Here is a 12249-nt window from a genome sequence, read left to right as displayed (position 1 = left end):
AAGCATCTAATACTGGTATTATACTGGTAGTACGTATCTCATAAATAAGTACTATCTAAAGAATGAGTACTAGTATTTTATAAATAAGAACTAGCATATAAAGACGAATATAAAAGGGTAAAAGGAGGTAGTTCCCAATAAATAAGTTTGAGTAGCCAACAAATAACAATAATACTCAATGGAAAAGATACTAGTATTTAAAAAAGTAAGTACTAGTAGCTTAAAAATGTTATTAGTACATTTTAACAACAGTTGAAATCTTAAATTGGCTTGCCATAATGTGGTTGCTAGGACATTGAATAGAATTTGAATCTTAAGCAGTGGGCATGGATTGTGGGTATTGTAGTTATGTGTGGTTGTATAAACAAAGATATACAAACACGGAGACTAGACACTACTTGAATTATCATTTGGTATTTTAGACTACTACGATTGACTTAAATTTACATTTGCTAGCTCTTGCTGCATTAGTTGCGATTCTATTTAATATTTTCAGATGTCTTACTCTGTAATTTGATTCTGTATGGCTTCGACTTCACTCTCCTCTTCCTGGAGCACTTGTAATCTGTGGCAAAAAAAAATAAGATATCAAAATTTTTATTTGTAAATGAAGGATGCTCCCAAACAATTAATAGCAGGGTGAAATACTGGTCACTGGAAAGGATGGACTGAGAGTACCTCCAAAAGGTAAAATATACATACATACATCTGAAATATTCTCCTAAAATGACAATTTTTGTCAGCCTCTTGTGTTTATGTTCAGTTTTTTCACTTTAAAGGCAAGGTAAATAACTTATTCGTCACTATAAAACTAAAATTACTGAGCCTACACACAGGAGTCGGAGAAAAATGCTAACTTCAGAAGATAATATGAGAAGGCTTTTAGAGGTTTTTGCATCTAAACTCTTCATATACTGCATATATACAGTTGAAGTCAGAATTATTAGCCCCCCTTTGAATTGTTTTTCTTTTTTAAATATTTCCTAAATTATGTTAACAGAGCAAGAAAATTTTGCTTTATTGTGGATAGAATAAAAGCAGTTTTTAAACAATTTTCAAAAAACATTTTAGGGTCAAAATTATTATTTTATGCGCAATATTTTTTTTTGATGGTCTACAAAACAAACCATCATTATACAATAACTTGCCTAATTACCCTAACCTGCTTAGTTAACCTAATTAACCTAGTTAAGCCTTTAAATGTCACTTTAAGCTGTATAGAAGTGTCTTAAAAAAATCTAGTAAAATATTATTTACTGTCATCATGGCAATGATAAAATAAATCTGTTATTAGAAATGAGTTATTAAAACTATTATGTTTAGAAATGTGTTGAAAAAATCTTCTCTCCGATAAACAGAAATTAGGGACAAAAATAAACAAGGGGCTAATAATTCAGAGGGGCTAATAATTCTGACTTCAACTGAATGTATATATATATATATATATATATATATATATATATATATATATATATATATATATATATATATATATATATATACACATATACATACACGGTTATTGTAAACTTAACTGGTCCCTTTTGGGGCGATTTGTTCTGTAGCGTAATTGATTTACAACACATATCCCACCACACACTTAGGACAAACATTAAACAACATTAATAGTACTAAAACAGCAACTACCTCTTCCCATTAAAGTTCAGCAAATCAATCGCACAAGGAACAAATAAAAATTTAAATCTGTTGTTGGTCATTGCCAAACGTACCCTATACCGAGATCCTGAGGGAAGGATTTGAAATTAATCAAAAAGAGAATGGGATATATCAGATGTAATCTGATGGGCTTTCTTTAACACCTGGATTTTCTAATTCTTTTCTGCAGGTATTTAAAACCTTAGAAATATGTATGTATCCTATCATCTATATATCTTATAATATTTTAGAAATATTAAAATAAATTTTAATTAAGTAAAATACATTATCAATAAATCTTGTATTATATTTTAGAAATATTTAAATGTTTTTTAAAGAAATAAAATCATAATAATGTAATAAATAATTTATATTATATAAATATTAGTAAATATACACTAATATTTTATAATTTTTTATATATAAAAAATATATATATTTATAATATATAAAAATAGAAACTTATGAAAAATCTTAATAATTTTGAAATAGAAAAAAGAGACCACTTGAAAATTTCTGTAAATTTCTTGGAAAAAAATGTCTCTCTATTTCTCAGATTTACTGGATTTATTACATATGAGTTCGTAGAAAAAGTTCATATAATATTTCTTCCAAATTTTTTAATTGTTGTCATTTAGAAAATTTTGATTAGCCAGAAAAATATGCTTTCATTTGTTGTGATTTAAAATAAGGATTATTCCACCAAATATAGATTTTCTTAACTCCTGAGAAGTTAAGAGGTTGGCATTGTGTTGCCTAAAAAGAGAGGAAAAAACCATGGATGAAAACGTCACCTTTCAGTAATTTAAGCAAAAGAAAAAGAAACCAAATCTATTTTTTTACTCAAACACATAAGTGTAAATCACAAATCTAGAAAAAAAAGCAGAAAATCTTCAAATGGACTCTTAATATTTTTGTAAAGCAATATAGCCCAAAATTAGAATCATGATGTGATGTTTAAATGTTTTTTGTTTGTCTGATTTTGCATGAATTACTCTTGATCAACATCTTCTGGTTCCTCCGCAATGGTCTGAATGCCGAAGCGGGCCTGTGCCAGCTCTCTCACAGCCAACTCTGCCGTGTGCCGCGCCACTTCTTCAGCCATCCGGGCCATTGCTAAACGCTCCTGTATCAACCTGTGAGCAGAAAACAACTCTGTTTTTTTTTTTTACACTTACTTCAATGTTCAGATCTTCAGGCGTCAGCTGTGGGTCTTCAGCTCTTACCGTTCCTCCATGATCAGTATGGCAGTGTCCTCGGCCTCCCTCCGGATGCTCTCGATCATTGGTGTCCATCGTGCGGTCTGCGTCTCTGCGTCCTCCAGCTCAATGTGTGCCTGTGACGGTGTGGCCACGCTCGTTGGAAGAGACTGTTCTGGTGACCATGGTGTCTGCGGTTGGGATTGAGGTTGTGAAGATGTATCTTTTGCCGGGGCTTCGTCTTCAGAATCAACCTCCTCCAGAATGAGATCCGATCCGACACCTGCTGAAGATACAGCCATGCTTGAAGCTTGTAAAGACACTTTGACATTCTTGGTTTAGAAAATCTAAGAAATCAGAGGCAGGGACGCAGGTGTTCATACACGTCAATTCATGTTTGATGGAAAAAGAACATCCAAAATATTAATTTCAAATATTTCTCTTGTCAATTTTTTTTCCCTCTTCCACTGAGCCATACTTCTCCACTTCATTTTATTCAATCTATATTCTGTAGGTTTTTACTAAATGATGCACAGTTAACAATTCCTTGTAGAATCTACAGTAACTTACTGGCAGCAGTACAGGTATGTCATCCTTACTTAACACACCTGAATCAGATCATCAGCTCGTTAACAGAGAGATCCATGAACTGATTCTTGTGTGTCAAATAAGAGACATACCAAATGTGCAGGGCGGGAGGCCCGAGGACCGGAATTGAGAACCACTGCTGTAAGTCAATTACAGCAAAAATACTATCATTACATTTACAACACTCAGACCTACAAATTGCTGTATATGCATTTACAGTAATGTATATCTTTACTGTAAAAATACAGTAATTTTTCACAATGCAACTTTAAAATACGGAAACATACTGCACAACTGTCCTAGAGTGAAATTCAGTTCATATTATAGTCAAATACTGTGTAACATAAAAATGAATTATTAATTATTATGTTAATAGTGTAATTTACCTGACCATATACAACTTGACCATGACCATCTTTGTTTATCATTATTTATTTATACATAAAAAAGTGTGTTTAAATATTGGCGGTTTTGGCTGTTCGCATTGTTTTATAAATTATTCATTCATTTCAGACAGCAGAATGAACAGCAGAATAAACCGCCAACTTATCCAGCATATGTTTTACGCAGCGGATGCCCTTCCAGCTGCAACCCATCACTGGGAAACACTCATACACTCTCATTCACACACATACACTAGTGACAATTTAGCTTACCCAATTCCCCCATAGCACATGTCTTTGGACTTGTGGGGGAAACTAGAGCACACGGAGGAAACCCACGCGAACACGGAGAGAACATGCAGACTTCATACAGAAATGCCTACTGACCCAGCAGGAGCTCGAACCAGCAGCCTTCTTGCTGTGAGGCGACGACCCACTGCGCTATCATGCCACCCCATTTTATGAATTATTAAGTGATAAAAGAATTCCCAAAATATCCTCTTTAAAACTTTGATTCTAATAGTGTGTCTAAAATAAACTATAAATAAATAAAACAAGAATTTTAAACCTGACTAGGCATGGGCCGGTATAAGATTCTGATGGCATGATAACCTTAGCAAAAATGTTTACGGTATCACAGTATTGTAATTACTGCTTTAAAATACTGTATGTTCTTTCTAAATATCTGGGTAAAAAAATAAAATAAATTTTTTACCCATTTAACACAATAGATTTTATTTTAAGAAACATTTTGGAACATTAAATATGGCTAAATAATGAAAATAAATGATTGACTGATACTGTTGCCCTAAAAAACGAAATAAAATAGTTGGAACAAGACGTAAAAAACGAACAAACAAAAAAATCTTACATATACCGTCAGAATGGTATAACAGAAAATGTTAGTGGTTTTAAAACCTTGACTTTTTCCAAACCACGGTAAACCTTGAGGCCAGTTATCGTCCAATGCTTAAACCTGACTTCATCCAATGTTCATGTTTTTGAGCTATGGAGTTTATGCAAATTAGAGCATATTTAATTAAACAATGTCTCTTTTCCATATTTAAAATAGCTAATAATACAATGTTTGGTTGTCATTTTAATACATCCTACTGTAATTAATCAACTGGTGAAGTATGGTGATAACTATTTCAGTTAATTGTCCTACTTTATTAACCTGCAGTGTCTTGCCTTAATTTGCATTACAGTGCATGATTTAGAGTTTTTAAATGTAGTTTGCTTTTCAAAGAAAACATGTAACTTACTATTGAACTATCACTGTTTGAGCCATCATTTAGGAAATAAACAGGATAACAGCTTTTCTCAAAATCTGTCAGAGATCTGTTGTACAAACCACTAAAATGTAAAATTTCCATAATGACACTTCTCAGGGTGGTGGGTAACAACTTATTTCGATAAAATCTGCAACAGATGCTTCTTCATATCATTTTTTCATACACAATATATTTATAGAACTTACATTTTTTTTCATTTATTTATTTAAACAAAATGTAATCCTATACAAGTTATAAAAATAAAATAATTGCTTGTTTGCTTGCCTTGCTTTAGATCTTTTTTCCTTCATAATTGAAACAAGACATTTCCTTTCCTTTACAAATATTATAGAGAATATTCCATGTGTTTTCTTCTACTATGGTGAACAAATGAAACAGCACTTCTCATATACAAATCAAATAAGTATTTATTCTTTGTCTATAAAACTACATTTAATAAAATTTTATTTAAAAAAGTGTCATGTTTTTTATTTTAATTAGTTTTACATTTTTTTGCATGATACTCAAAGCACTGTAGAAATGTTTCCTATACAGTACGCACATTACAGAAAGGCCTTCATTTTAAACAAATTAAAACTATTAACGTTTGTATTTTGTTTTTTGCTGTTAAAAAAAAAAAAAAAGTCACCTTTCATCACGAGTCATGTCCAAGTAGGAAGCACAATTGTCAGTCTGAAGATTCTTTAAACTGAACTGTATTAAAAATAACTATGAGAGCATAAAATGTAAGCAAGCCAACTTTAAGCTTTCGTAATCATTCAATGTGGATGTTGAAGTGTTTAAAGAGAATAGAGAGGATAACCCGGAAAAGAAAACAGCAACTCTGCTTTTGACTACAGGTCAAGAGATGTAGTTCCAGTCCCAAAAGTTTGCGATACTGTTTGCGAATGTTTATTAGAACAATTGGTTCTGGAAACACTGAATCGCCAAACTATATCTGTAATGTTTATAGATGGCTAAAAATGGTTTTGGGAAATGCACCACAAGTTTTGATCAGACTATCACATTAGTTACATGTCAGATTTGTCGCATTATGCTGAAACAAACGTACACTCAAAAAATAATTTTGCTGCTAAAACTAATGTAAAATGAGCTTAACCACTCTGGGCTAATTTTCATAATGTGGCCTCAACCTTCTCTGTGTTTCAGCAAATTGAATGAATTTTGATGACAAATCTTATTTTGACATACATTTTGGGAAAATGCTTTGAAATTTTTAACAACCTCAATACACTCTGGGCAAATATTCCCTTTCATTATGTTAGTGACTGTTTTTGCCCCATTGACTACCATTATAATAACATTTTTGTATTGCAAAGCCATCACACTATATTATCATGCAATCCTTTATTGTTGCAAGTTTTCCTTGATGGGAAGAGGTCAAATTTGTAACTTTTCTGTTACACAATACACAAGGGATAAGAACACAATTCTTGAGATTTTTGGGGGGACAACTTAATTGTTTTATGTTTAATCCACTTATATTTGTTAGGTTAACTTAATCAACTTGTGTTGAAACAGCCTGAATGAATTGTGTGGAACTGTGCATTTTTTACAGTGTAGAAAGAAAGAGTGGCATGGTTGTTGCTGCCAGACAGGCTGGTCTGAGTATTTCAGAAACCGCCAATCTACTGGGATTTTCATGCATAACCATCTCTAGGGTTTACAGAGAATGGTCTGAAAAAGAGAAAATATCCAGCGAGTGGCGGTTCTGTGGGCGCAAATGCCTTGTTGATGCCAGGGGTCAGAGGAAAATGGCCAGACTGGTTCAAGTTGATAAAAAGGCAACAGTAACTCAAATAACCACTCGCTACAACCGATGTATGCAGAAGAGCATTTCTGAATGCACAAGATGTCCAACCTTGAGGCAGATGGGCTACAGCAGCAGAAGCCCACAGTGGGTGCCAATCCTGTCAGCTAAGAACAGGAAACCGATGCTACAATTCGCACAGGCTTACCAAAATTGAACAATAGAAGATTGGAAAAACGCTGCCTGGTCTGATGAATCTCGATTTCTGCTGCGACATTCAGATGGTAGGGTCAGAATTTGGCGTCAACAACATGAAAGCATGGATCCATCCTGCCTTGTATCCACGGTTCAGGCTGATGGTGGTGGTGTAATAGTGTGGGGGAGATTTTCTTGGCACACTTTGGACCCATTAGTACCAAAGAGCATCGTGTCAATGCCACAGCCTACCTGAGTATTGTTGCTGACCATGCCCATCCTATTATGATCACAGTGTACCCATCTTCTGATGGTTACTTCCAGCAGGATAACACATCATGTCATAAAACGCGAATCATCTCAGACTGGTTTCTTGAACATGACAACGAGTTCACTGTACTCAAATGGCCTCCACAGTCACCAGAACTCAATCCAATAAAGCAACTTTGTGATGGGAGATTCGCATCATGGATGTGCAGCCCACAAATCTGCAGCACCCTCATATGGACAAAATTTCTGAGAAATATTTCTATTACCTTGTTGAATCTAGGATTAAGGCAGTTTTTAAGGCAAAAGGGGGTCCAACCTGGTACTAGTAAGGTGTAATAAAGTGGCCGGTGAGTGTATTCTAATAGTATAATACATTATTATGTGGTAATTTAAAATGCAGTTTCATATTTTAAACACCAGGATGCAATGACATCTGAGCGATTAGATATTAGAAATGGGAACATGTTAAGGCTAATTTAGTGTTCAAATTAATTCACACGGGATTTGATTTATTTTATTACTTATGTTTACTTATTGGGGCCGAAAGCAAAGATCTGCATGTGTTCGTTCAGCATCAAGGAATTTAATTTGTAGAAATTAAATCATTGACACAAGTACAATATATACAATAACAATATATTTTTCTTTATTAGTGCAATGCATTGATCTCATATATATTTTACATTAAGTACAGTATATTAAATATTAATATACATCAAGTACACAAAGACTGATTACAGGTAATTAGAATAGTTTACATATTCTGATTTGTCTGTAAATATTCTGATATTCTGATTCTGATACATAGTCTGATTTCTTAAATATTTCTTTATTGTTGATCCATTGATTTAATAGTATTAGTTCTTTCGTTCAGGGATTAAATTTGAAATGTAATTATTTTTATGTATGAAATACTTTTTTCATTTGGATTATTTCCATTTTTCCATTCAGACATTGCTTAAAGGACTTTCACAATAAAGAAATAAATAAAAAAACTATTTTTTTGTAGAAATTATTTACATTTTCTATTTAAACAATACTGAAAAAGATTTCTACAATCAATAAATAAGCAAACAAATAAATATGTTTCTTGAGCATCACATTAGACTTATTTTTAAAGTAAATATCACAAGGAGAAATGTTTCTTGAGCATTACATTAAGACTATTTCTGACGGATGTGAAAACGTGATCATGTGAAATTTATTAAAATAGAAAACTGTAATATGTAAAAATTTTATATCAAATATTAACACCCCAAAACTTTGAACAGGAGTGTACATGTCATTAAAGCAGCCATATGTATTGAAGTAGTCAAGGCAATATATATATATATATATATTCTTTGAAATAATGGGTTCTTTCTACTCATTCCATTTGAGTACATTTTTTCTAAAACATATTAGTTGACTGAGGAAACCTGCAGTCAAATGAACAATAATTACCTCTCATGAGGCCAATAAACGTTTTAAGACATGCGCATCCATGCCAACATGGACGTCAGTTCATAAAGATCACAGCAGTAACAACAAACACCCATCTGAAAGATGCCAGCTAGTCATTATTTGCAAAGATCAATTATTCAAAGTATATATGATTTCACTTAGTTATACAGTACAGAGAAGGTCAAGCATTACACTGAGTAGATTTTCATAGCTGCCTCGTCATTCGAGAGCGCTACAAAGCCACCATTCGCCTTCAAATGATTTTCACTGTCTCCACTGTGACTTTGTGTAATGTTGTTTTGCGCTCTCTCTCTCTCTCCTTTTGTTGACAGGGGTTCACTGAGTCCTCCCCCCTGTAACAGAAGGAGAAGATGGACTGAGTTATGGGAATGGCGCACCATCCAGTCTTTCTACGCATATTTTGATGCGTCTCTCAGAGTGGGTCATGTTGCTACTCATGCAATGATCTTTGTGTTCTCGTTTTCTAGCTAAACCACATTAGAGCCTTTAAAGAGTTTGTTATGAGTAACTGAGTAAACAGTGTTGAAAGAGGAACGTCTTACTCACCATTTTGCACAATCCTGCCGTCCTCCTGATTATATATAAAGGAAAGAAATGCAGTCAGTTTGAGGAAAGAACTATTATAAACTGAGGCAATGATCTCAAAATACTTACCAAACATCCTTCTTTGCCTTTCAGCACCGGCATTGAAAGACCCAGGCCTTGGACAATCCTGCCCACCACACTAGAAACAAAAAGAAACAAAAACATTGTTTGGACATCTACAGCCAGGCCAATATGTCTGTGTGCAAACATCAAACCTGACATGAACTCACCTGGGAGTTATTGAATCCATCTCCGTCACGCTGGCTATTGATTCAGGAGGAGGTGAATAAACTGTTGAATTTAAGAAATATGGTTTTGTTTTTGTACAAATATGAAGCTAGACAGTCACTATCTTTTAAAATGTAGCTTTAGTCAATGAAAATGGCTTCAAAATGGGTTTTTACAGTGATGCTATCAGGCTACTTAAGGGGATAGTTCACCAAAATAATCAAATTCTGTCATCATTTACTCATCCTTCACTTGTTCAATTTGAATTTCTCCTGTTGAACACAAAAGATGTTTTGAAAAATGCTGGTTGCTTAGATCCATTGACTTAGTATTTTTTTTAGTACAATCAAAGTTCCTTTAAGGCAAATAATTTCACTTGGCGGCCATCTTTGAAACACCTTTAAGGCGGAATGTTTGCATCAAATTCTCCAAAACTGTTTGCCAAGCTTACGATTACATTACATATTTGGAATCACCAATAAAGTTCAGCAACAACCGTCTCATAAGTTTCATTTCTAAACATCCGAATCAAACAAAATCAACATATTTTCAGGGCGCCCGAGCTAATGCACATGCATACTCAAAAGCAACGAGATCACGACACCAACCTCATTTATGGCCGTCCTATACATTTACCATTCTCCGAGTAATGCTTCGTCAGATCGTGCTGCCCTTAAACTAATTCACAACTTGGTTGACTTAGTATTTCTTTAGAACTATCAAAGTCCCTTTAAGGCAAATCATTTCACTCGGCGGCCATTTTTTAAACACCTTTAAGGCGGAATGTTTGCATTCTGTCTGAATGGGGAAACATCAAATTCTCCAATACTGTTTGCCAAGCTTATGGTTGCATTACATATTTGGAATCACCAATAAAGTTAAGCAACAACCGTCTCATAAGTTTCATTTCTAAGCATCCGAATCAAACTAAATTGACATATTTTCAGGGTGCCTGAGCTAATGCACATGCGCACTCAAAAGGAACGAGATCACGACACCAACCTCATTTATGGCCGTCCTACACATTTACCATCCTCTGAGTAATGCTTCGTCAGATCGTGATGCTCTTCAGAACTAATTCACAACTTGGTTGACTAAGAATTTTTTTAGTACTATCAAAGTCCCTTTAAGGCAAATCATTTCATTTCAAAGTCATTTCAATGTCTTGGTTCATTTAAAAATAGAGATTTCAAGCTTAGTTTGGATGTTTCTTATGTCTGTGAAGCAAGAATTCGCTAAGATTCCAATGTGTTTGTTGACCACTAAACTGTCGTAAAAGCCCATGTCTGGTCCGAGCTTCTCCCCCAGAGAGCCATCAGTCTATAGTGATCTGGCTTCATTCGCCATATTGAGCGTTACACTTTTCCCCATTAAAAACTATACGAGTGACTTGTCTTGTGTATTCTGTAGGTACTATGGAAGGCTATGGGTTCCAGCAACCAGCATGTTTCAAAATATCTTCATTTGTGTTCAACAGGAGAAAGAATAAATGATGAGGTAGTTTTCATTTTTGCATGAACTATCTCTTTAAGTAAAGTCAATTTGTCGCGTTCCTTTTTAAAGTAAAATATTCCCTCTATAATGTGTGTAGTGTGTCATAAAGCTCTTTGTGAATGTAAAAGGTCTGCAAAGATCAAAGTGCAGTTATTCCTGTCATTCCAGGGTTACTTCATGCATAAACTTACATAGGTTTTAAAATCATTTGTGTAATGATGGCATGGTTCACTCTGTATTCATAAACAATAGCCATGTTTCCATCCAAACAAATTTATCATAACTTAATTTTTCTTAGTTTTCGTCTCGTTTTCATCGGTAGAAACTTGTTCACAAAAATTGTGATGAAACATATTCGTCAACAAAATTAACACTAAGGACTTGCTCAAACGGATACGGTGAAATTGACAATATCATTGCTATTCATATCAAGGTGCTGAGGAAGCTTCTAGAGCTACAATTCAGGTACTACTATTGTGTGTTTGGTTTCTGACACATACTATAAGCTTTAGACCAATCACAGATGACTGAAATAATGCGGCACTTTAGAATTTTTAAATGTATCTATTATGTATAAGCAGGGGCGCTGCTGGGGTGGGAAAAGTTGGGCCGGTTCTAAGGCGATATTATCAACTACACCGCCCCCCACACTTTCATCCACATAAGATTGACAGAGGCCCTGTGCCGGCCAGTGACTAAAGCCTTTATTTATAAGAGTGTACGGTTTGAACAATACCTTTGTTTGAGCACTGTGAGGAGCGCTGTGAGGAAGAGCTGGAATTTGGGTGTCTGGCCACATGATGTGGAATAGCGTTCTTTATCCAGGTTATTACTCTGTTCACACATTGAAAAAAGACAATAATGTTACTTAGACCAATCTGTTAAAGAAACACTCCACTTTTTTTAAATAGATTGATTTTACAAGTCACCTAGAGTTAAACAGTTGAGTTGACCATTTCTGAATCCATTCAGTCAATCTCCGGGTCTGGCGGGAGCAGTTTTAGCTTAGCTTAGCATAAACCATTGAATCGGATTAGACTATTAGCATCTCACTCAAAAAAATTTAAATAGAGTTTTGATCATTTTCCCATTTAAAGCTCAAGTCTTCTGTAGTTACATTGTATTCTAAGACCAATGGAACA

At 34.2% G+C, this 12249-nt stretch overlaps 1 protein-coding gene across 1 annotated transcript in view; it reads right to left on the bottom strand.

Annotated features, from left to right (window-relative positions):
• LOC130219030 (uncharacterized) overlaps positions 1–12249 on the bottom strand; it is a 50015-nt gene that overhangs the window by 27607 nt on the left and 10159 nt on the right. Inside the window, 6 exon segments of the mRNA XM_056451301.1 lie at positions 506–565; positions 2652–2792; positions 2883–3187; positions 9455–9524; positions 9616–9676; positions 11844–11941. Coding sequence (XP_056307276.1) covers positions 506–565; positions 2652–2792; positions 2883–3187; positions 9455–9524; positions 9616–9676; positions 11844–11941 — 735 coding nt within the window.

The sequence above is a fragment of the Danio aesculapii genome, chromosome 25, assembly GCF_903798145.1.
Source record: "Danio aesculapii chromosome 25, fDanAes4.1, whole genome shotgun sequence".
NCBI classification, from domain to species: domain Eukaryota; kingdom Metazoa; phylum Chordata; class Actinopteri; order Cypriniformes; family Danionidae; genus Danio; species Danio aesculapii.
Note: the sequence above shows the minus strand (reverse complement) of the source record. Positions and strands in the feature narration are given on the sequence as shown.